The 27,202-nt window shown below is 39.2% G+C and overlaps 1 protein-coding gene across 4 annotated transcripts in view; it reads right to left on the minus strand.

Moving 5' to 3' along the window:
* Positions 1-27,202, minus strand: part of Tdrd3 (tudor domain containing 3) — a 206,771-nt gene that overhangs the window by 121,288 nt on the left and 58,281 nt on the right. For all 4 annotated transcript variants that reach the window (XM_045145435.1, XM_045145433.1, XM_045145436.1 and 1 more), the window contains exon 2: positions 1,715-1,799. In XM_045145435.1, coding sequence (XP_045001370.1) covers positions 1,715-1,768 — 54 coding nt within the window. In that variant the 5' untranslated portion in view covers positions 1,769-1,799. The remainder of the gene's footprint in view (positions 1-1,714; positions 1,800-27,202) is intronic.

Below are 27,202 nucleotides of genomic sequence, written 5' to 3' on the forward strand. Positions count from 1 at the left end.
CCTAACTTTAGAGACCTGATTTTTTTCTCTTCCTGCTATTCATCTCCCCCTCCCAGCAGCTTCTGAGACTTACATTTGCCTGTGTTATTGTATTTCTGTCAAATGCTGAGAAAATTGTCCTAGAGCTTTAAAAAGAAAGAAATTGTTGTTTTTGTCTTCCTAATAGCATGTGGTCTAATATATTATCATATAAACTGGCATGTTCAATTATATATTTTGGAGAAAGTTAAAGAAGCCAATTTGTATATTCAAGTAAAAATCAACAGACACTTTTTATGTATGTATCACCAAAAAAAATTAACCATACCAATTGTAGACAGACCCCTTCTGTTTCTACAACATGTATACAAATAAGTAATGATAGCAACATATTGTCATATAACCACTCTCACATCATAATCTTTAGAAAATGATTCTTAAATAAACTTCTTTACAACATTTTATAAATTAATTTAGGTGCAAATCAAACAGTGCCTACAGAATATTGCTACCGTAGCAGAGGTAACACATATAATCTCCAAGTAATGCTTACTACAGAAGCAACCTGAGGCTGAGGAATAGCTTAGTGGTCAAGCACTTGCCTAGCATGCACAAGATCCTGGCTTGATCCTCAGCACCACAAAGAGAAAAGCACCGAAAACTCTAGAGCCTCAAAACCAATAAATCTTACTCAATAAAATTCAAAGATGGTATAAAGACATTAGTTATAGGTCAGAATATAAATTTTATCTGTTAAAATCTGTGTAAGTCTATAATACAAACTAAGGAGATTTTAGTAGAAGAAGTTACATGGTGATACTGCTGTGTGTATTTTAATGTTCTGAGTGGCCCTGCTTTGGGCTTTAGTATGGCAGGTGCTGTGACGAAAGCTTTGCCAGACAGTGGCTCCTTCACGAGCCACTGATTGTGTATCACAATGCATAAATCTGACTTTTGTTTTGCTTGGTTTTTCAAGGGAGGGTCTCATTCTAGCCTAAGCTGACTTGGAATTCATTATGTAGTCTCAGGTTGGCCTTGAACTCAAAGCAATCCTCCCACCTCAGCCTCCCGAATGCTAGGATTAAAGGCGTACGCCACTACGCCTGGAAAATCTGACTTTTGCTACTGTAAGGCAATATGGAAAAATAACAGAGAAGTAAATGCAGAATATTTCAAACTTTAAAACTTCTGAAAAAATTCCAATCTAGTTATGGGAAAACTAAAGTTACTCAAGTAAAAGAAAGTTGGAAATAAAAAGATACCAAGAAACTAAGCCTTTAAGAGTAACTATAAATATATTTAGTTTTATTATTTTGCTTTTCTGAAACGTTGGAAATTAAGTATTATGCTTGCCATTAGGAAAAGTAATTTTAAAACAAAAAAATACAATTGTCAAAGGGTAATATAGCTAAGATTTCCATGCAAATTAAATATAAAGTTGTTAAAGAACTGTTACTTATAATACTATATAATCCCTAAGAATATTATGAATTCTATAATTAGGAATCAATGAATGTTGTTTGAACTTTCTCCTATTTCCATTGCATTCTGTGTAATAGATGCTTACATCTGGCTAATTTGAAATCACCAAATTAAATAATCACTATAAATTAAAATGGACAAAAATTAAAGCTTTTCTATGTATTACTTATCACAAATTCCAATTTATACTTAGATATTTTTCATTTACATATCTTTAAGATTAAAAATGTTTATGTTAGTAAATTTAACCTACATTGAGAGCAATCAGGATGATGTCGTTGATATTGACTTTGTCCGGAGAACTCATACAAGCTTCAATGCCTTCATCTGAAAGATACCTGTTAAAAACAAATAGATTAATATTATCTAAAATCAAAATTAATCAAGCCTTTTAAAACAACATGCAATTTTCTTCTCAACTATAAAATGCATCTCCTACAAATATTAGGGGGAAAGCATAAATCCAAGTTTGTGTATTACTGTGACAGAACAAAACGGGTATCTCAAATTCTCTCTATACCCTTGAAGGAATATTGTGCCCATAAAATCATTCACATATCCTTCCTGAGAAAAGCAATTTAAATGTCAATATGCTTTTTAGAAAACACATGAGCTGTTCTGCTTTTATACAAACAGTATCTAGCCTAATAAGTATTTGGGAATATAGTAAATTCCTAAGGGAAGTTAAGATACACTATAAAAAGAAGACTAAAGCATATTGTTTTATATTTAGTAGACATCTTCTCTGGGGGATGTTTTTGCATTATCTTCTCAAGTACCTCTACTTTAACATAATGTCAAGAATCCTTCAATAAATGCTACTGAAACTAAGAGATACAAAAAGGATAACATTTACAATACATCTTTTATTTTCCTGTCTCTTTCCTGTCTTTTTACTCAATAGTATATTATTATCCCTCTGCTCATTTATTCACTGTCAATCAGCCTTGCATCTGGAATCAAGAATAATTAATTCAAAAATGGAAGACTTATTGAGACCAACCATAAACATGGTCATTTTGATAAATTCTGTAATTCAAGTATCAGCCACTTACAAATCCACCTGTGAAAAACTGTCCATCAATAAAATCTGCAAATGCTCTCATATCATTCTCCCAGTAGGAAAGGATCTGGGATTGATAGTCCCAACAGAGTTATATCAAGCTCTTTCTAGAAGGTCAACAGCCCTACCACCAACCTTTAAAACTGCATTGATTCTAATATTTAGCAATGCAAATCATTTCTAAACACAGAAATAAAAAAGAACATTACTTTAAGAAGCAAAGAAGTTGCTAAGGGATAACTCAGTCAGTAAAGCCTTGCAAATATGAAGACTAAAGTTCAATCTCCAGTATCCCTGAAAAAACACTGGGCACAGTAGCACACACCTGTTAATCACAGCACTGAGGAGGTGGAGATAAGAGGATTCCTGAGTTCACTGATCAGACAGTACAGCCTAACTGGTGAGATCTAAGCCAATGAAAGACCCTGTCTCAAATAAACTGGACAAATTTCCTGAGAAATGATAGCCAATGTTGTTCTCTGGTCCCTATTCATACCTGCAAACACATACATACAGCTTCACACACATGCACACCTATGTTTTAAGAAGCAAAGAAGAGGCCTGGAGAGATGATTTAGCAGTTAAAGTGCTTGCCTCCAAAGCCCATAGAACCAGGTTGGATTCCCCAAGACCCACGTAAGCCAGATGCACAAGTTGGTGCATGCGTCTGGAGTCTGCAGTGATTGGAGACCCTGGTGTGCCCTCTCATTTATATTCTCATTTTCTTCTCTCTCTCTCTCTCTCTCTCTCTCTCTCTCTCCTTCACTCCCTCCCTTCCGCCCTCCCTCCCTCTCAAACAAATAATTAGAAATAAAATATTAAGGAAAAAAAAAAAAGCAAAGAAGGCAAGCCGGAACTGAGCTAGAAGCTTCCTCCCTATTGACTAGCTATCAGGATACAGGAAAAAACCTATACAGTCCATTGAAGGAGAAAAGTTATTAACAGTCCTAACTAGCAGCGAACCCTACAAGTTTTATGGCTGGCCAGTCAGGCCAAATGTACCAACTGATACAATGGTGGCATGCTTGTTATAGGGAAACAAACTGCTCTCTGGTTGAACTTGAAGCCCTCTCCACAGGAGGGGAATTCATGCCTGGTACTGAAAACCCAGTCAAACTTTGCCTATGGCTAAGGAAGTCATAAGCCCTAGCAGGGAGACTACTACTGTGGTTTGGTCAAAGGGATATATTATGTCCACCAAACTGCCCTCTAAATACCAATGTGTACACCCAAATATTAATGCTTCTCTTTGCAGATGGTGGTTACCACTGAGGTGACTCAAGGTGCTGAGAAGGGACAGTGGATTGTTCAACCCTAAGTGAGACATCTCTATGCCACTCTCCAAGATACAGGGACCATTGTGAAGAGATGGCATAAAGAATGACAGAGCCAAAAGAAAGGAAGAACTGCTTATAATATTGTCTTCTAGACACACATGACATTCATGACCTCATGGTAGCTAATATACTAGATGCTACCTATAAAAGACCTGCATATTAGGAGGGGAAAAACTATATCAAAATATAATAAGGATTATTTGGAAAGAAGTGACTCAGTGGAGGGGCTTTTGTAAGGGGGAGAGGTTAAAGGAGAGGATCATGTTCATGATATATTGTGTACATCCGTGGAAGTCATCAATGAAAAAAAATTTTAAAAAGAAGAAAGAAGCTGAAGATTGCCATAATTTTTTAATATTTTTTAATTAGTTTTGTACTCAGTGAATACAGTCAAGTTGGTACCATGGTTATCCTCCCTGTCTTCCCCCTTCTACTTGGATCCTCCTTGTTGGAATACATGGGCCATGCATTGTGAGAACAGCCATCAGTTATGTTTAGAGAAAATGTCTCTGTGTATCACGACCCAACGTGTGCCTCTGACATTTTTTCCACCCCCTCATCCGCAAATTTCCCTGAGCTATGTTGAGTTTATTTTAGGTCAGCTTCAGTGATGAGGTCTTGGAAGCCTCTGTGTCTCTGGATATCTGATTTGGTAGGAGTTGATTGTTCTCTGTGCCTATCTCCTTCACCCTTGTGCTGTACCAGGTTCACCAAGAAAACAGCACACTTGCTTGTTTTGCCAATTATTCTTAGTTTTACCTGGGGCCTTTTGAGGTATGATGGGATCTGCATCTATCTGAAAAAGAGAAGCAGACTCTCTGATGGAGAATAAAGTTAGCAGCAGATAAATAGGATAACCACTATTGTTTTAGAGAGAATTTGATAGGGGTACACCCTCTTGTAGCCCATGATTGGTGGTAGCTTGATAATGGAGAGCAGGTTCATTTTTGGATCTGGTTCTGCTTCTTTCCAAGCTCCAGCTAAGGGTTCCATTCCACTGAGTGGATCAGTTAGTCAAATCAAAAGCAGTTGGTTTCCCACCATGGTGCTTGTGTGAGCATCCTGACAGGTTATTTGCTGCTAAGTAGGTTAGACCATGAGTTGCTTGGATAGATATTGGTCATTTTCCCCCAATAGCCCATGTAGCACCTTCTGGCATTAGATGTGTTGACTATCTGAGGACTGACTCTCTTTTAGCTTTCAGCCATGTCATTCCATGTTACATGCCAATAGCATATGGTGTCTTCAGCAGTAGGGTCTTACTACTAACCTCTGGTGGGTAATAAAGTACTCTTACAGAAATCTGTCATTCTTTTAGGAAACCTTATAGGTCTCTTTGATCAAAAGCTCACTGTGTATGACAGCCACCTGCTGGTACTGGAAGTTACAGATCAGTGCCCATGAAGAGAAGGAAGAAAAAGACAAGTAATAAAAAAGAATACAAGAGAGAGAAGCAGTGGAAGATTAAGGACAGTCTTCATCATACCCTTTCCAGGCCTTGTGACTCTGGTGTTCCCTCTAAGGGCCTGGGGAAGATTCAACTATTTGGTCTGTCTTTTAGGATGTAGAATTTTATGGTACCACTGCTGTTTGGGTACATATTTGTGTTCCCAACACCCTCATTTACACTCCCCTCCCTCCAAACCCATACTCCTATTGTCCAGTCCTCCAGATGCTTGCTAGGTATGTCTGCATCTTGGGTAGATTCAGGTTAGGTCTGTAGATGAGTGAGACAATGGGGTGATTATCTTTCTTTGATTAGGTGAGTTCACCGAGAATGATCTGTCCCAGGTTCGACCATTTTTCTTCAAATTTCATTGTGTCATTTTCTTTCTTACTGCTATATAGAATTGCATCATGTAGATAAACCACATCTTAGCTATCCATTCATCTAATGATGGACATCTGGGTTGATTCCAGCTATTAGCTATTATGAATTGAGCAGCTATAAACATGGTTGTGCAAATCTCTCTGGACTGAGGCTTGGAGATTTTAGGGTACATACCCAGTAAAGGAATAAGTGGGTTTGCTGGTAACACTATAGTCAGCTTTTTTGGTTTTGTTTCTTTGTTTCTGTTTTGCTGTTATTGTTTCGAGGTAGTGTCTCACTCTAGCCCAGGCTGACCTGGAATTCATTATGTAGTCGCAGGGTGGCCTCAAACTCATGGCAATCCTCCTACCTCTGCCTCCCGAGTGCTGGGATTAAAGGTGTGCCCCACTACAGCCAGCTTTATATTCAGCGTCTTTAGGAGTCTCCATATTGCTTTCCAAAGTGATTGTACCATCTTACATTCACACCAGCATATGAGGATTCCTATTTCTCCACATCCTTGTCAGCATTTATTTACATTTGTTTATTTAATGTTTTCTATCCTTACTGGGGTAAGGTGAAAACTCATAGTACTTTTACTGTGCATTTCCCCAATGATTAGGGATGCTGAACGTTTTCGTAAGTGTGTGTTTGCCAATTTTATTTCTTTCTCTGAGAACCACCTGTCCAGTTCTTTGCCCCATTTTGTGAGTAGGTTGTCTGACTTTTTATTGTTTAGGTTTTTGAGTTCTTTATAGATTCTAAAGAATAGGCCTCAGTCAATGGGATATCCAGCAAATACTTTCTCCCATTCTGTGGGTAATATATTGGCTTTGCTTATTATATGCTTGTCTGTGAAGAAACTCTTCCACTTCATGTGATCCTATTGGTTGAGTGATTGTTTAAGATCCTGAGCTACTGGGGTTTTGTTCAGGAAGTCTTTTTCTAATCCTATATCATGGAAGGTTCCTCCTATATTTTCTTCCAGAAGTATAAGAGTTTTGGTCTTTTATTGAGGTCTTTGATCCATTTGGACTTGAGTGTTGTGCATGGTGAGATATGTGGATCAAGTCTCAATTTCCTACATAGGGTTAAACAGTTATCCAGCACCATTTGTTGAAGATGCTGTCTTTTTTTGCAGCCTATGTTATTAGGGCCTTTGTCAAATATCAAGTAGCTGTAGTCGCCTCACCAAAACTCCAGGTCCTCAATTCTATTCCATTGGTCTATACTGTTTCTATGCCAGTATCATGCTGTTTTTATTACTATGGCTTTGTAATATAACTTTAGATCAGGTATGGTGATGCCTCCAGAGGTGTTTCTTTTGCTGAGGATATGCTTGGGTATCTGAGGCCTTCTACATTTCCATATGACCTTTGAAATCATTTTTTCTATCTCTGTGAAGATCAATGTTGGGATTTTAATTGGAATTGCATTAAATCTGTATATTGCCTTTGGTAGGATTGCCATCTTCACAATGTTAATTCTGCCTATCCAGGAGCATGGGAGGTCTTTCCATTTTCTCAAGTCCTCCTCAATTTCTTTTTTGAGTGTTTTTATGTTTTCATTGTATAGATCTTTCACTTTCTTGGCTAATGTTATTCCAACATATTTCTTCTTGTTGTTGTTGCTATTGAAAATGGCACAATGTCCCTTATTTCTTTCTCTGTGCCTTTGTCATTTGCATATAAAAAGGCTACTGATTTTTGTGCATTGATTTATATCCTGCTACTTTGCTAAAAGAGTTGATCACCTTCAAGAGTTTTGGGATGGAGGCTCTCGGGTCTCTTACATACAGAATCATGTTGTCTGTGAATGGAACTAACTTAAATTCTTCCTTTCCAAATTGTATCCCTTTTATTTCTTTCTCCTTTCTGATTGCTTGAGCTAGGACTTCCAGTACTATATTGAAAAGCAGAGGTGAGAGAGGACAACCCTGTCTTGTTCCTGATCTCAATGGGAATTCCTCCCGTCTCTCTCCATTACGTATTATTTGGGCTTTAGAAGTTTTGTATATTGCCATATTGTCATATTGTATATGTTAAGATATGAACCAACCATGAAAATTCCCTCCAATGTTTTGATCATGAAGTGATGTTGTATTTTGTCAAAGGCCTTTTCTGCATCTATCGAAATGATAATGTGGTTTGTTTGTTTAACATTGTTTATGTGGTGTATTACATTGACAGATTTCTGTATGTTGAACCACCCCTGTGTTCCTGGGATGAATCCCACTTGACCAAGGTGGATGCTTTTGATGTGTTGTTGGATTCGGTTTGCGAAGATTCTGTTCAGGCTCTTTATGTCCAAGTTCATCAGGGAAATAGGCCTGTAGTTTTCTTTTCTTGTGTCCTATCAGTCTGGTTTTAGTATTAGGGTGATACTAACTTCATAGAATGAGGTGGGAACTTTCCCTGTTCTCCAATTTTGTGACACAGTTTGAGAAAGACTGGTTTGAGTTCTTCCATGGAAGTTTGGTAGAATTCAGCTGAGAGGCCACCTGGGGAAGGTTTTTCATTACCTTCTCAATCTCCATGGATGTGACGGGTTTGTTTAGGAGATTAATCCGCTTTGAGTTTAGCTTTGGTAGATCGGAGTTGTCCAGGTATTTTTCCATTTCCTCCATATTATCCAGTTTTATGGAGTAGAGGTTTTTGAAATAAGTCATGATAATTCTCCCAATTTCACTTATATCTGTTGTGATCTCTCTTTTTTCATTTCTACTTTTGTTAATTTGAAGCATCTTTTTTTCCTTGATCAAATTGATCAGTGGCTTGTCAATCTTTTTGTTTTGTCATTTTTTTTTGTTGTTGTTGTTTTTAATTTTTATTTATTTATTTGAGAGCGACAGACACAGAGAGAAAGACAGATAGAGGGAGAGAGAGAGAATGGGCACGCCAGGGCTTCCAGTCTCTGCAAACGAACTCCAGACGCATGCGCCCCCTTGTGCATCTGGCTAACATGGGACCTGGGGAACCAAGCCTCGAACCGGGGTCCTTAGGCTTCACAGGCAAGCGCTTAACCGCTAAGCCATCTCTCCAGCCCTGTTTTGTCATGTTTCATTCAAAGAACCAGCTCTTTGCTTCATCAATTTTCTTGATTGCTTTCTTCGTTTCCAATTCATTAATTTCTACAATGATCTTAATTGTTTCTTTCTGTCTGGAGCTTTTGGGACAGTATTCTTTTTGCTTTTCCAGTGCCTTTAGGTGGATGGTTAGGTTATTGATTTGGGCTCTCTCTGTCTTTGTTATGAAGGTATGGAGTGTTACAAGTTTTCCCCTGAGGACTGCCTTCATTGTGTCCCATAAGTTTTGGTACAATGTGTTCTCATTGTCATTCCTTTCTAGAAAATTCACAATGTCATTTATTTCATCCACTACCCATTTACTTTTTAAAAGTGTGCTGTTCAGTTTCCAGGAGCCGATGGGATTCTTGGTGGGTCTTTTATTAATTTCTAGCAATATATATTGTGATTTGATATCATGCAGGAAATATGTCAAACTTCCTAAATACATGGAAGCAGGCTTTGTGACCCAGTGGATGATCTATTTTATAGAATGTTCCATGGGCTGCTGAGAAGACTGTGAGAAGTCTGTGGACTTGGGATGGAATGTTCTGTAGATACCCATTAGATGTAAATGTTCTATGGTTTTGTTGAGCTCTCTCACTTCCTTGTTGGTTTCTGTTTGGATGATCTGTCTAGTACTGATAATGGTATATTTTAGTCCCCAGCTATGATGGTGTTGGTGGTTATTTCTGTTTTATTGTCAAGTAGGTTTTGTTTTATGAACTGTGATGACCCTGTGTTTGGTGCATACAGATTTATGATTGTGATATCCTCTTTATAGATCATTCTCTTGATAAGTAGGAAGTGGCCTTCTTTGTCTTTTTTAATTATTTTTGGTTTGAAGTCTATTTTATCCAATATTAGTATAGCCATGCCTGCTTTTCTTGGAACATCATTTTCCACCCTTTCACCCTAAGGAGCTGTCTGTCTTTAGTGAGGTAGGTTTCTTAAAGACAACAGAGTGAGGGTTCTAATTTTCTGATTCACCCTGTTAGCTTGTTTCTCTTGATGCATGAATTAAGGCCATTCATGTTTAGGGTAATGACTGTGAGGTCTGATTTGATCCCTGCCATATTTTGTATTATTTGTTATAAGTCATTTGGTGTTTTCATGGACTTTGAAGTTTTTTTATGCCTTCTCTGAGTTTGGTTATTGTGATCTACTTCTTGTAGGCACTTGAGGTTGATTATTTGATTTTTCTGTGTGAAGAATTTCCTGAAATACTCTCTGTAGGTTTGCTTTTATGTTCATACAATTGTAAAGCTGAGTTCTGTCATAGAAAGTTTTTCTTTCACTATCTATTATGAGGGAGACTTTGCTGGGTAGAGTACTTTGCATTGAAAGCCATAGGTTCTTAGGCTTTGCAGTGTTCCTTTCCAGGCCCTTCTGGTTTTCAGTGTTTCCACTGAGAAGTCTGAAGTAATTCTTATGGGGTTACCTTTAAATGTGATATGCTGTTTTTCCTTAGCTGCTTTTAGGATTTTTCTCTTTAGTGTCAATGTTTTGAGTCTTAATGACAGTATGTCTTGGAAGGTTTATCCTTTGGTCCAATCTGTTTGGAGTTCTTTTAGCTGCTTGTATATTGATGGGCCTTTCTTTTGAGAGAGTGGGAAAATCTTCTTTGATAATTTTGTTAGATAAGTTCTCCATGCCTTTGGTCTGAATTTCTTCCCCTTCTGGTATTCCCATGATCCAGATGTTAGGACGTTTAAGGGTATCCCACAATTCCCTCATGTACTGTTCACAGAAATTTTTGAAACTTTGGAACTCTCAAACTGTTTCTTCTGTCTTGTCTTCCAGATCTGAGTTTCTATCCTCCACATAGCTGACTCTATTCTTGAGAGCTTCTAAAGAGTTTTGGGCAGCTCCCCCCCTCAAACTGCCCAGGTGGACATCGTGGAGTCACTCCCGAAGGAAAGGCAATGGGCAGGACAAATGGTCCCTTTTGCCATTCCCTTCTGTCATTGTTCCTATGCCCGAGGATGACCCACTTGACCCACCTGCCCCTAAATCTATTTATCCTATTCTCTCCAAATCTAGAGTTACCCCTTCCCCTAATGCCCATCTTTCCCCAGGTGAGGAATCAGAGCTAGAGGGTGAGGCTGCCAGATATAATAACCCTGACTGACCGCCTCCTACGGCGCCCATAACAGACCCTCCACCTTATCTTTACAAGCCTAAGCTGCGTCACTTCTGTGCCCCTGTAACCCTTGATTGTGATTTAGAAACGGTCACTCGACAGGTGACTTGCCAACTTTCCTGGGAAGCCCAATCACTAAAAACTCTCCTTGCAGCTAAAAAGAAAATGCTGCCTTACTTAAACACTCCATGACTTAAAACTAGAGGTCCATTCCCCTGCTTCCACCCCCATCCAACATACAAAGACTAAGATCAAACTTCCTAAGACCCTTCATGTATTTCCTATAACGTGTGCTGAAGCTAAAACTAAAACCAATTCCTTAGCCAGCCTACCACCTGAATCAAGCAGGGCTAACTCTGAATCAGAGGAAACAGAATCTGAAAAAGAGGAACCCTCTGAACAACCTTCCTGTTTGTATGAGGACAGTGAGCCACCTGGTGGCATTTAACACCATTTAAAATGTAAACATATCAAGGAATTAAAAAGTGCTGTTTCCTCTTATGGACCTACTGCTCCCTTTACCATGACCCTACTAAAAGCCCTTAGTGATAACTGGATTTTAGTAAATGATTGGAAAATGCATGCAAAGGCTGTCCTGACATGTGGGGACTTTCTCCTGTGGTAGGTTGATTATACTGAGAGATGTTGAGATGCTGCCTGCCACAATGTGTCCACTGGATCCTCTTCTAAGTCCTGGATGCTAGATAAACTTTTGGGCAACGCTCCTTATGATACTAATCAGGACCAGGCAAAATTCTCCCCTGGATTACTCTCACAAATCCAATATGCTGCCCTTAAGGCTTGGCAAAATCTTCCATCTAAAGGATCGGCTGTGACTTCCTTGATTAAAGTACGGCAGGGGCCTAACGAGCCATACAGCAACTTTATTGGGTGGCTCACTGAGGCTGCAGAATGGCTTATGGGAAGGGAAGAAACAGATAATGAATTCATAAGACATCTCGCCTTTTAGAACGCCAATTTGGCTTGCCAGGCAGCCATCCGCCCGTCTCGCCATGGTAAAAGTATCTCTGACTTTATCCAATTATGTGCAGATGTGGACCCTGTCTCTTGCAGCACTGGGCTAGCAATATGGGCTGCCCTGTAGAGCTTCACACAGGGAGATAACAATAAAACTTGCTTTAACTGTAAAATGTCAGGTCATTTGTCTTGAGGATGTACCACCCTAAAGGCTACACACCCACCTTCTTCCTCCCTCTGTCCATGTTGTAAGTGTGGCAAACACTGGGCCCGAGTGCTGTTCTAAATCGGATATCCAGGGAAACCCCTTACCACAAAAGCAGGGAAACTTAACACAAGGTCTACCCCAGGGCCCAAGGAAGATCCCCAGACAGAACCCTGGGGCTATAAGGTTCATCCCCCAGTGTACACAAAATGTTACATCTCTGCCCACTCCTGGACAACCACTGGCAGTGTAGGACTGGACCTCTGTTCCACCTCCAGAATAAAACTAGTGCCAGAGTTGGGGACTCAAGTCCTCACTACAGGAGTTTTTTGTCCCTTGTCAATAAACACTTTTGGTCTTATCTTGGGACATGCCAGTTCAACCATTCAGGGCCTCACCATTTCTCTAGGAGTTGTTTATAATGATTATACTGGGGAAATTAAAGTCATGGCCACTGCCCTTCAGGGGCCTATTACCATACTTCCTGGCCAACGGATTGCTCAGTTAATACTACTGCCCCTCAGTGATAAAGTAGCCTGCCAGGAACAAAAGAGACGCCTCCATGGGTTTGGGTCATCAGATATTTACTGGGCACAAGAGATCACTCAAGCAAGACCCCTTCTTAAAGTTTAAAAAAAAAAAAAATTTAAAGGTCTTATAGACACTGGTGCAGATGCCACAATTATTTCCAGTAAAAATTGGCCTTCATCTTGGCCTCTCACGGCCTCCATGACCCATCTCAAAGGAATTGGACAGGTCTCTAACCCCTTAAAAAGTTCTGAAGTTATTCAGTGGGAGAACGAAGAAGGCAATCAAGGCACCATTCAGCCTTATGCGGTCACAGGCTTGCCCATTAATCTATGGGGCGAGACATCCTCTCTCAAATGAAACTCATTATGTGCAGCCCTAATGAGCTGATAGCTCGCCAAATGCTTAATCAAGGCTTCTGCCCAAGACAAGGATTGGGCAAACATTCTCAGGAAACAAAAAAGCCAATCTCAGTTACTATAAAGACTGATCATACTGGAATAATCTATAAAAATTTATCCTAATTGCTGTTGATATGCCTGTACCCCATACAGATAAAATATCTTTAAAAAAAAAAAGCTGTGTGGGTTGATCAAAGGCCCTTATCTTCTGAAAAATTAGCTGCAGCCACAATGTTAGTGCAGGAACAACTTCCTGCAGGTCATATTGAACCTACCACCTCTCCTTGGAATACTTCAACCTTTGTTATAAAGAAAAAGTCTGGAAAATGAAGATTGTTCCAGGACCTTAGAGAAATTAATAAGGCCATGGTGCCTATGGGGGCCCTACAACCAGGCCTCCCCACTCCAGTAGCAATTCTTGCAGGATACTGTAAAATCATTATTGACCTAAAGGATTGCTTTTTTACAATTCCCTTACACCCTGAGGATCATCAGCATTTTGCATTGAGTTTACCTGTGGTAAATTTTAGAGGCCCTATACAGAGATTCCAATGGAAAGTATTGCCCCAATGGATGCTAACAGCCCTACACTGTGTCAAAAATTTGTGGCCCAAATTATAGATCTATTTAGACATAGTTGGCCTTCTTTATATATCATTCATTATATGGATGACATCCTCTTGGCCAGTCCTGATCCCACTGAACGCCTTACTTGCTCTCAAGAGCTTTCTAGGGCCCTTACCAGAGCTGGTCTTCAGATAGCTCCTGATAAAATTCAATTAAAACCTCCTTACTTGTTCTTAGGCTTTGAACTTTTTTATAACAAAATTCCTTCACAAAAGATTCAGCTTAGAACTAATCATCTAAAAACTTTAAATGATTTTCAAAAATTCATAGGAGATAACAATTGGCTCAGGCCTTATCTTAAACTAACTACTGGAGAGATTAAACCCTTGTTTGACATCCTCAAAGGAGACCCAGACCCTGCCTCCAGCCATTCATTAATGGCCCCTGCCCTAGAGGCCATGAAGATAGTGGAGGCTGCAATTCTGAGCCAAAGGGTCACTTATATCTCCTATGAGAAGCCTCTTCTCCTGGTCATTTGTGCCATTGACTTTACACCCACTGGGGTGTTCTGGCAGGAGGGGCCCCTTTTCTGGGTCCATTTACCCGCTTCACCACCCAGAGTCCTTACCCCTTACACCTCATGGGTGGCAGAGTTAATAAAAATTGGATGTGATCAAAGCATAAAAATATTTGGTAAAGATCCTGATAAAAAACATTCTACCCTACTCTACTTCCCAAATACAATGGTTAATACAAAATGATGACGAATGGGCAATATCTTGCACCTCTTTTCAGGGATCCCTTGATAACCACAACCCTGCTAACAAACTTCTCCACTTTCTGAGAATTCAGCCATTTGTTTTTCCTACATTAACCTCTCCTGCCCTGAATTGTTCAGCAAGCCCATTCAACTATTAAACATACCCTCCAAAAGTTAAAAACAGGAGATTTATATCTCATAAAAGGCTCTCCAAGAAATATCTTTCATCATGCCTTGTTTGACCTAAACTTTTTAACCCTTGATACTCAGGGAAATTCAACTGCTGATCGCTTTTGGCACACAAATACAAAAAATACCTGTGCCAAAGCCATGTGGAAAGATCCTTTAACCATGAAGTGAATGGCTCAGACCCAGTACTCATTTGGGGCCAAGGATCAGTATGCTTGTTTGACACCAAAGAAAAAGCTGCGAGATGGCTGCCAGAGAGACTTGTAAAACAGGCTGATGATCCTCCAATGTCATCTCACATATCCAGGGAAGAAACACGTCCCAGAGAAAAACCTCCCTGTTTTCCTAGCAGGAGAAAGCTGGAAGGACCTCTACTTATCTTAATTCTCTTACTCACAATTGGACCCATTATTATAAATAAAATCATGTCTTTTGTACGTCAACAAATTGAAGCCATTAAGATGCAGCCTTTACAGGTCCATCATCACAGACTGGAGCTGGGGGATCAAGGCATTGCAATTGAAGACCTACCACCTGCAGCTGTCACTCTCCCTTGATCTTACATTCTGTACTTATTTACTTTACTACTGTCCTCTACACCTCTGCTATCACTGCGGTCTATCTGTCTTGGCCAAATAGCTACCCCTCCTTTAGGAGCTACATAGGATTCAGATCAATGCATATTGGCTCACAATGAAGTGAGTGCAATCGGGCACCAATGTGGGTGCGAGGCAAAGCACCGCAAGGGAAGGTCCCTTTCTGACTGCTTCTGGATTCCCTGAGAGAAAAACTTGACTTACATGGAGGTTGTTACCACAACTGTTACCACTAAGGCCGTGCCTTGCTCTCTGGCCACATAGGCCCTGCCTGTTCCCCAAAAGGTACCAAGGGCCAAAGACTGTGGGAAAAAGACATCTCAAGGGAGGAGTCAGGTCCCTACTCCCCCAGTTGGTTAATGGCCACCGCTGCAAAGTGGGCCTTGCCCTCCTTTTGTATGAAAGAAAGGAGGCAATGTTGGGAGCTATGTACCAAACCTCGGCTATGTTAACAGAAACTGCCATATAGCAAGTTAAGTTTCTACTTCCTCACCTAATATTCAACTACCAGAAACAAAGACTGCCATGTAGCAAATTAAGTTTCTACTTCATCACCTAATATTCAACTACCAGAAACAAAGGGATCGTACTCCCCCATGCTGCCAGTAGCTGATAAGAAACAATGGCATTGCGGCTTAACTGGTAACTCTGTGATCTTTGGCCTGATTACGTCCCCTTCCCCCTACAACCTTATATAAACCTACATGTAAGAATAAACTCTTGAGGCCTTGACAAACACCTAGCATGTTCTCCTTCTTGTATCTGTTTGCCTTCTCCCACTCAGGTTACCTTCCCCTTGGAGGTCCATGTTCAACTTCCCACTGGCCGAGGCAATTCTGAACACTCATACATTCATAATTGGAAACTTTAAAATGTCAATGAGAAAAAAAACAAACTAGATAATATGTGGATGTGAAATAGACACATAATTTAAAACCCTCTTATGTTAAAAGGTATTTTTGATCTTAAAAAATATGAAAGTTCTTATCTATAAACTGTTTAAACATTAAAAATGTTTTACCCATATAATGATCTCTAGTCACTCTATCATGTTTCTATCTATATTGTTTATCTCAACTAAATAAACCTACCAAAAACTGATATATCTGAGTTATAGATTGTTGCTATGCCAATAACTGTGAATTCTTCCTCTAGAATAGAAAGAAATGGCATAGAAGTCCTTATTTTGAATATAACTCGATGTGACAATACTGACTTGTATAGCATATCAAAAGCTAATAATAAGGCTAAGAAATGAGACAAAAACATACAAGAAATAACTTTATACAGATAAAAACAATATATTCTAATGTAGCCTACAGATACATAGGGGGAGGAAATCACAGACAAGAATAAAAACTGGCATACCAGTGGTAACCTGAATGAGTCCATGGGATTTCATGGCAAAATCTCTATTAAGGCTTGCAAACAATAAGGTCAGAATTGTACTAAGTATACTTCAAAAGAGAAAATACCATGGCAAATCACAGAAATGAAAAAGATCCTTTCTCCCCTTTCTCGCCTTTGCTTAACAGTTGTCCCTTGTGACACAACCACTGCTTTCTTCTTTAGCTGCTGTGGCCACCCGCTACCCCAAAATGAAAGGAACAAGAGTTACTGCCAACAATTATAGTAAGGGTCTGGATCAACGCTTGCTTAAAAGTCAGTTTTCTTTAGAGTTCAAAAATAAATGGACCAAAGTTATGCATCATTTAAAGTGCCTCTAACTATAAACCACCAGGGCTAATCTTATTTGAGTAAACTGTATTTGATACAAGATTTACTTTATTCAATAATAAACTACCTTTAAAATGTTACTTTTCATGTTTCGTTTTGTTTGTTTGTTTCAGTTTTTCACGGTCTCACTCTAGGTCAGACTGACATGGAATTCACTATGTAGTCTCAGGGTGGCCTTGAACTCAAGGGGATCCTCCTGACTTCTGGTATTAAAGGCATGCGCCACCATGCCTGGCCTATGTTTCGATTTTTAACCAATTTGCTAACCTATGATACCAATCTTTCTGCATAGACTCAAACATATTCAACACAAAATCCACTTTAACTTCTTGTGTGCTAACTTTTCAGTTTATAGTATTATAAAAATAAAAACATCTAAATCAAAAAATCAAAGAAACAACAAATACTAAAGACATGTGTTTCATAAAATTAATCTGCACCAGACTGAAATCATGAATATTAAGGAAAACTTCTTTAAGTGTCACCAAATGCTACAGAAGCATCTGTTATGCCAAATAATCCATTTCTGGACATGAAATGCCTGCTATACATAATAATTAATGTTCCTACTAGTCAACTGTCAGTTTTTCACTAGCCAGATTGGAAAATAATGTTTTAAGATGCAAGGACATAACCAGGAAAGTTCTGGGGAAGATATTTTAAAAATCTTTATCTAATTCAAGAACACTTAAAATTGCTTAAATTTTGAAAACTCAAAACCTAGATTACCTTTTGTTAAGGGCTTTCCTTTAAAAAGGGTTGACATTGGTAATCAATTCTAAAGGCTGTACTACTTAAAAACACCACTAGATGACAGCCTTGCTTCACAAATAAAACTACAACAATAAAGGAAGCCAAGACCCCAAAATGTACTAAAGGCTTCTGACAGTTTTTGCTGAGGTTGTCCGAAGAAGGACCAGAAAAGACATTAAAACAGATGGGGAAGACTTTCTTATTTTTTTAAATTATAACTCAGGGTGGAGAGATGGCTTAGTGGTTAAGCACTTGCCTATGAAGCCTAAGGACCCTGGTTCGAGGATCGGTTACCCAGGACCCACATTAGCCAGATGCACAAGGGGGTGTACACGTCTGGAGTTCATTTGCAGTGGCTGGAGGCCCTGGCACCATTTCTCTCTCCCTTCCCTCACCCCTCCCTCCCTCCCTCCTTCCCTCCCTCTCTCCTTCTTTCTCTGTCACTCTCAAATAAATAAAAATTTAAAAAAATAAAATTAAAACTCAAAATTTACCAAAAAACTCACTAAGTAGGTATTCAAAGACACCTAGATAGGAAAAAGTGAAGTATATCAAAAAGATAATTTTCTCAATTTTCTACATCTATCCTTTGAAAATACAGAAATATGAAAACAAACTATATTTAAGTTATAGATATTAGAGACTAACACATGCTGACGACATGTTACTAAGGATATTTCAATATTATTTCAACAGTTATTCCTCTCTGATGTTTAAAAATGACAATAATAAAATAACATGTTTGAAGACAATTAATCATAGGTAACAATAAATCAAAAAATTATTTTTATGACCGTGGTGGTATGAATAGATGGCCCCCAATATATTCAGTTGTTTGTTTGTAGTTTCCATCTGTAGCCACCTGGCTGGAGGCAATATCACTGGGTGGATCTTAAGTTGTTGTGATGGGTTTCAGGTTTCAATCTAAAGACATGCAAAGTGTGCCTAGCTGGAGTTCCTGAAGTGTGCTGTGGCTTTTGACCTTTAGGCTTGTGCTTCTCTCTCTCTCTGCTTGGTTCTGTGAAGGCAGGCCAGCTTCTTCTGCCATTATGGAACTTCCCCTGGATCTGTAAGCTTCAATAAATCCCTTCTTCCATAACTGTGCCTTGTCTGGAAGTTCATCTCAGTGAACCTGAAGCTGTCTGCTACAGAACCTAGTACTGAGGAGTGGGTTGAGATGAACCTGACCATGTGGATGTTGATCTTTTGGAACCTTTGTTTTGGAGGCATAGGCATGGACATGGTGCTTGCAACTGAAGATGTCTTCTGGAGTGGTAAGCCAAGTTTTATGGACTATTCTGATGACAGTCTGAGAATGAAAGTGCAGACATCATTGAACTTCGAGGCTTGGCTTATGAGCTTCCTAAGGGGAATGAAAGACTACACAGGACTTTGTTGGAACTGGGCTACTGGCATAAGGGCTGGCTGCATCCTGCTGTACAGGCCTAGAGAGTTTGATCAAGGTTAAATTTGCAATGGACTGATATGCTTGGCTAGAGATACTGGACTGAGAGATTTAAGATTTTCAGCTAGAAAACTTTAAGCAAGTTAAATTTACTGGCACAGAGACTGGCTTTAGATTACTAAAGCTGCTATTGTCAAACACATTAGCAATCTTAAAGGAAGATAGTCCAATTGCTTTACCATAGAAAGGATGCCTAAGGAAAGAGTATCATAGAAATGCAAACACTTTTGGAAAGAGTTGACTGGAGAAGGAACCTGCTTTTCAAGGCTATGACTTGTTTTGTTCCTGAATTAAGAATATTGCTAAGGGCTGGAGAGATGGCTTAGTGGTTAAGCGCTTGCCTGTGAAGCCTAAGGACCTCGGTTCGAGGCTCGGTTCCCCAGGTCCCACGTTAGCCAGATGCACAAGGGGGTGCACGCGTCTGGAGTTCGTTTGCAGAGGCTGGAAGCCCTGGCGCGCCCATTCTCTCTCTCCCTCTCTCTGTCTTTCTGTGTCTGTCGCTCTCAAATAAATAAATAAATAATTTAAAAAAAAAAAAAGAATATTGCTAAGCCGGGCATGGTGGCGCACGCCTTTAATCCCAGCACTCGGGAGGCAGAGGTAGGAGGATCACTGAGACTGTAAAATGAATTCCAGGTCAGGCTGGGATAGAATGAGACCCTACTCCAAAAGGCTGTACTTACTTGAAAATACCACTAGATGACAGCCTTGCTTCACAAATAAAACTACACCAATAAAGGAACCCAAGACCCCAAGATGTACTAAATGCTTCTGACAGTTTTTGCTGTGGTTGTCCAAAGTAGGACCAGAAAAGACAGTTAAAAAGATGGGTAAGACTTTTTAAATTTATTTTAAATTATAACTAAAAATTTACCAAAAAACTCATTAAATAGGTATTCAAAGATACCTGCAGATAGGAAAAAGTGAAGTATATCAAAAAGATAATTTTCTCTCCTATTTTCTACCTCTATCCTTTGAAAATACAGAAATATGAAAACAAACTATATTTAAGTTATAGATATTAGAGACTAACACGTTATGCTGCAGTCATGTCCATTAGGGAAGCAACAGCAAGTGCTATGATCCCTAAGACACAGAGCTGAGAACAAGTCAAAGAAGTTCCAGACCTCCAACCTCCCTTTTGGTATTAAGCACCAGCCCAGAGCAGCTGGTGGACTTACATCCTGCGTAGCCTGTGTATCCCTAAAAGCAAAGCCATAACACCCTATTCTATTCCAATACAAAACAAAACATTCAATGAAGACACAACAGGGGAAATTCTTACCTCTTCCTGAACTAAATAAGGTTCCCACAATGACATGGGTAGACCTTCAACACAGAAAGCACAATTCTAAACAACAAACTGAGAGGTTTCCAACCAGGCTGCCTACACCCACAATGGAAATACCCTATGAAAGCATACACTAGACAACATGAATAGAATCCCAAAGCAAAAACAAAACAAGCAATGTGACCCTGACCAAGCAAATTGCAGATCTGCAAGAAAATCAACAATCACAGAAATGAAATACACACAGCTTTTTTACTAGGCTTAAATTAATTGACAAAAGTCAGAGGGACATAAAAAGAGAAACAAATGAACTGAAAGTGAGCCAAAAAATAGAGGATCTCAATAATCAGCTGACTGAAAAAAAAAATGGACCAATGATTAAAGGCAAGAATGAATTCTAAGAAGTATTAAAAAACTCAAAACATGACCTGAAATTGGAACTTGACCAAAGAGATAGATACTATACAGATAAAGGCAACAGAAAATACAAACCAACTAGAGCTGGTGAAAACTTCTCTAGAAACCCTCAATAACAAAAGTTAATTATGTGGAGAACATAAGCTCAGAGCTGGAAGAGAAAACAAAATAAAAAGTTCAAGAGCCCAAAGTTTATGAAAAGTTCAAAAAAATCGTGTGACCAGAACATGAGTAAACTGTGTGATAAACTAAAATGACCTAACATCTGGATAATTGGTATACCAGAGGGGAAAGTAACTCACACCAAAGGCATCAAGAAGTTATTCAACAAAATTACTGAAGAAAGATTCCCCACCCCCTTAAAAGACATACCCATTCAGATATAAAAACTAATAAAACTCCCAACAGACTGGACCGAGGAAGAAACTTTCCAAGGCACATCATCATTAAAGTTGAAAACAAAGAGAGTGCTAAAAACCACAGAGAAACAAGTGATTACATACAAAGGCAATCCCATCAGAATTACCTCAGATTTCCCAAAGGAAACCATGAAAGCTAGAAGGGCCTGGAATAAAGCAAAGCACTTCAAAGTCTAAAAAATTATGGCTTCTAACTCAAACTTCTGTACCCAGCAAAAGTATCCCTCACAATAGCTGGAAAAATGAAACCCTTCCATCATAAAAAGCCATTATGTAAATACAAGCCAAACCTACAGAGATTACTTCAGGGAATTCTCCACACAGAAAATCTCAAGAGCCTGCAAAAAGATGACAATAACCAAAACTAGAGCACGTTCAAAAGGTACAAAGCCCAAGAAATCACCAAACTCTATAAAACTCAAACATGGCAGGAATTAAATGGATCCACACCATTACAACCTTCAATATTAATGGCCTAAACTCACACAGCAAATGAAACAAGTTAACAGGGTAGATACGAAAAATGAACCCTTCTATCTGATGTTTTCAAGAAACCTATCTCGCCACTAAAGACAGACTCCTCTTCAGGGTGAAAGGATGGAAAATAATATTCTAAGCAAGTGGAAATAGGAAACAAGCAGGTATTGCAATATTAATGTCTGACAAAATAGACCAAACTAAAAGTGATCAAAAATGACAAAGAAGGGTACACATTACTCATCAAAGGAATGATCGAACAAGGGCACATCATAATCATAAATATATATGCACAAAATACAGTTACACCACAGTTTATAAAATAAAACCAACTAGACAACAAAACAGAAATAACTCCCAACACCACTATACTTGGGGACTTCATTGCTCCACTATCATCAACTGACAGATCATCTAAACAGAAAAGCAAAAGGGAAATAATAGAATTTAACAATACCATAGACCAACTAGACCTAACAAACATACACAGAATATTCTCCCCAAATTCTACACAATGCACATTCTTCTCAGTAGCCCATGGAGCCTTCTCCCAAATAAATCATATATTAGGCTATAAAGTATGCCTTCATAAATTCAGAAAAATTGATGAAACTTCCTGCATCATATCCGATCACAATGCTTTAAACTAGAAATTAATGAGACACAACAGAAATTCTACCCACTTCAGGAGACTAAAAAATTCACTTTTAAATAGTGAATGGGTTGTGAAAGAAATCAAAAAAGAAATTTCAAAATTTCTTGAACTGAATGAGAACAAAACAGAAGATATCAAAACTTATGGGACACAACAAAGGCAGTCCTAAGAGGAAAATTCATAGCACTGACTGCTATCATAACAAAGAAGAGAGAGCTGTCAAATTAATAACCAAACCATCCACCTAAAGGCATTACAAAAAAACAAAAAAAAAAAATTTTGATCCTAAAAACTCCAGATGGAAAGAAATAATCAAGATCAGAGCAGAAATTAATGAATTAGCAACTAAGAAAACAATTAAGAAAATCAATGAAATGAAGAGTGGGTTCTTTGAAAAAGTAAACAAAGATGATAAACCCATGGCCAATTTGATCAAATACACACACACCCATGTTTCAACTTAACAAAATTAGAAATGAAAAGGAAGATATCATAAAAGATAGCAATAAAATTGGAAGAAACATCAAGACATACTTCTAAAACCTCTATTCCACAAAACTGGATAATCTGGAAGAAATGGATTTATTCCTAGCCACATACCACCCACCAAAACTAAACTCAGAGCACATTAATCTCCTAAACAAACCTATCACATTCATTGAGATTGAAAAGATAATCAGAAACCTCCCCAAAAAGAAAAGTCCAGGACCAGGTAGCTTCTTGGCCAAATACTATCAAACCTTCCTTGAAGAACTTAAACCAAATTTTCTCAAACTGTTTCATACAATCAGAGAGCAGGGAATGCTTCCCAACTCTTAATGAAGATAGTATCACCCTAATACCAAAACCTAACAGACATACAACAAAAAAGAAGATTATAGGCCTACATCCGTAATGAACTTAGATGCAAATATCCTGTACAAAATCCTCACAAACTGAATTCAACAAGACAAAAAAAGCATTATCCACCTTGATGAAGTAGACTTCTTTCCACAGATGCAGGAAACGTTCAATATTCAGAAATTTTTCACAACAAATATAAACTTAATCACAAGAACCACATGATCACTTCCATAGATGCAGAGAAGGCCTTCAACAAAATACAACCCCACTTCATGACCAAAACACTGGACAAAACATGCATGGAGGGTTTATATCTCAACACAATCAAAGTTATATATAAAGCAACTACAGCCAAAATAATACTTAAGGGGGAAAGACTCAATGAGTTCCCAATGAGATCAGGAACAAGACAGGGGTATACACTCTCACCACTGCTCTTCAACACAGTACTAGAAGTACTAGCTCAAGCAACAAGACAGGAGTAAGAAGTAAAAAGGATACAAATTGGAAAGGAAGAAGTCAAGTTAGCTCTATTTTCACATGACATGACTCTATACATAAGCAACCTGAAAGACTCCACCTCAAACCTTCTAAAGATGATTCTTTCAGCCAAGTGTCAGATACAAAATCAACACATAAAAATCAGTATCATGGGGGGACTTCCGGTTAAGATGGCGGCGTAGGTACCACGCCAAAACAGCCTGGGGGGGGAAGACCAAAAAAAACTCAGCAAAATACACACTTTTACTAAAAAGTAAGGTGTATAGGAAGTTGAGGCGGCAGCGGAGAAGTGGAAGAGTTATAGAGCATCCAGAGCCTGCACAGGCGGGAACAGCGGCTCCGGGGCGGCTCAGCTACCCGCCGCAACCGCGGAGCGGCAGAAAACCGCCGGACTCTCGGCTCGAGCCACAGGACAAGCCAGGTGCGGGATTTTCCCCTCACACCGCGCTCTCCGCAACTCGGGAAACGTGAGGGGAGAGTGGCAGCGAGCAACGGAGGGAGGAGCAGACCGCGAGGTAAAAGCACACGATACAACCAGAACAGCCGCGGCTCCCTCCCCTCCCCTGCCGCCTGAACCCAGCTCCAGCGAACACAGCAGCAGCCCGGGACCCGGCCACGCCAACTTGGGCTGACGGCGGGACCCAAGCAGGAGCAGAATTTGGCAGCAACTTCAGCGGCTCCAGCACCGGTACCAGTGGCCCCAGCAGCAGCGGACCCAGGAGAGCAGCGGCTTCGGGGTGAGCAGCAGCGGTGGACACGACAACGGCAGCTTCAGCAGTGGTGGGGGCTCCGGCGGTGACACCTACAACAGCTGCAGAGGCGGCGGCAGCGGCTCAGTTTGCCCCGTAGGAAAAGCAAGTGCCCAGCTCCAGAAATCAGAACAGCAGCCCGACGACCCAGGCAGCAATTTGACTGAGACCACAATCACCCAAGGTAACTGGGATTGCACCAGGGAAGGGTCTCACCTGGTCACAAGCTGACTTGGATACCTCAACAGACCAGAAATCTAAACCTCTTTGTTGATAGAGGATCTGGTCATTATAATAACTACTCTTGCATACATACTCGGGGCTGTTTTTGATGGAATGGGTACAGTGTTTAGCTAAATTTTAGAATCTACCAGTATATTATTCCACTCAGCCTGCTTGAATACTCCTATAGCAGGGAAACTCAACCCCTAAGAACATCTTTGTAGATACTCTGAGAGTCTTAAGAGCCACACCTAATACCTTAAGGTCATACCCTGAAAATATTTTACACCAAATCAATTGATACAGCTAAGAATACACAGCTAGCTAGAAAATCCAAGCATTAACTTAATCCAAGATGCAAAAATATATACATTATAACACAAGAAACACTAAAAAGCAAGACGATATAAATCCACCTAAAAGTATTAATGCATCAGAAATGTCCTCCAGTGAGAAAGAGTTAGAGGAAATGCCTGAGAAAGAGTTCAAAAGAATAATTATAAATATGTTCAAAGAGGTCAAAGAACACATGAAAACAATCAAAGAAGAAATCAAAGAGGAAATCAAAGAGGAAATCAAAGGAATCAAAGAAGAGGCAGGACACCAATTTAATGAAATAAAGAAGGCAATACAAGACATAAATAGAGAAATAGAAATAATAAAGAAAAACCAGTCAGAATTACTAGCAATGAAGAACACAGTTAATGAAATAAAAAACTCTGTAGAAAATCTCACCAGTAGGATGGATGAGGGAGAGGACAGAATATCTAAGCTAGAAGATCAGGTGGCAGACCTAATGCAGTCCAACAAAGAGAAAAACAAACTTATAGAAAAGTATGAGTGGGAATTTCAAGATATTCGGGACACTATGAAAAGATCCAATATAAGAATTCAGGGCATAGTAGAAAGAGAAGAATTCCACTCCAGAGGCATAGTAGGCATCTTCAACAAAATCATAGAGGAAAATTTTCCCCAAATTGGGAAAGAGGTGCCAATACAGATACAGGAAGCCTTTAGAACCCCAGCCAGACAAAACCCAGAAAGAAACTCTCCTCGCCACATTATACTCAAACTTCCAAACACACAAACCAAAGAAAAAATATTGAAAGCAGTTAGAGAGAAAAATCAAGTTACCTACAAAAGCAAGCCCATCAGGATTACAGCAGATTATTCAACACAAACTTTTAAAGCCAGAAGGGCCTGGAGTGATATATTCCAAGTTCTGAAAGATAACAACTGTCAACCAAGGTTACTTTATCCTGCAAAGTTATCCATCCAAATAGATGGAGAAATAAAGACATTCCATGACAAAAGCAGGTTAAAGGAATATCTGAAGACAAAACCAGCTCTACAGAAAATACTTGATAGAATCCTCCATGCTGAACAAAAGGAAAAGCACACATATAAGGAACCTAGAAAAAACCAGCCATACTCAAATACCAGTTAACAGAAGAGAGCACAGGTAGAACCAGTAACACACACACACACACACAAAAATGGCAAACATAAATACACACCTTTCAATAATATCTCTTAATATCAACGGTCTCAATGCCCCAACGAAAAGACATAGATTTGCAGACTGGGTTAAAAAGCAGGATCCTACAATTTGTTGTCTTCAAGAAACTCACCTTTCTACAAAGGACAGACATTATCTTAGGGTGAAAGGTTGGAAGACGGTGTTTCAAGCAAATGGGCCTAGAAAACAAGCAGGGGTTGCTATCCTAATATCAGACAGGGTGGACTTTAGTCCGAAGTTAGTCAAAAAAGATAAGGAAGGTCACTTTATATTGATTAAGGGCACACTCCAACAGGAGGACATTACAATCCTAAACATATATGCACCTAACATGGGGGCTCCCAAATTCGTCAAACAAACACTATTAGAACTAAGGTCACAGATAACACCAAACACGGTGGTGGTGGGTGACTTTAACACCCCACTCTCATCAATTGACAGGTCATCCAGGGAAAGAATAAACAGAGAGGCATCTGGACTAAATGAGGTCATAGAAGATATGGACCTAACAGATATATACAGGACATTTCATCCAAAGGCTGCAGAATATACATTCTTTTCAGCAGCACATGGAACATTCTCTAAAATAGACCATATATTAGGACACAAAGCAAATCTTAACAAATTCAGGAAAATTGAAATAATTCCTTGCATTCTATCTGACCACAATGGAATTAAATTACAAATCAGTAGCAAGAAAGGCTATAGAGCATACACAAAATCATGGAAGCTAAACAATACACTACTAAATGATGAGTGGGTCAATGAAGAAATCAAAAAGGAAATCAAAAAATTTATAGAGTCAAATGATAATGAGAACACAACATACCAAAATCTCTGGGACACAATGAAGGCAGTTCTAAGAGGTAAACTTATAGCCTTAAGTGCCTATATTAAGAAATTAGAAAGGTCGCAAGTAAACGACCTAATGCTTCGCCTTAAAGCCTTGGAAAAAGAAGAACAAGGCAAACCAAAAAGTAGTAGACGGGAAGAAATAATAAAGATTAGGGCAGAAATTAATGAAATAGAAACAAAAAGAACAATCCAAAGAA

Source organism: Jaculus jaculus, chromosome 3 (genome assembly GCF_020740685.1).
Source record: "Jaculus jaculus isolate mJacJac1 chromosome 3, mJacJac1.mat.Y.cur, whole genome shotgun sequence".
NCBI classification, from domain to species: domain Eukaryota; kingdom Metazoa; phylum Chordata; class Mammalia; order Rodentia; family Dipodidae; genus Jaculus; species Jaculus jaculus.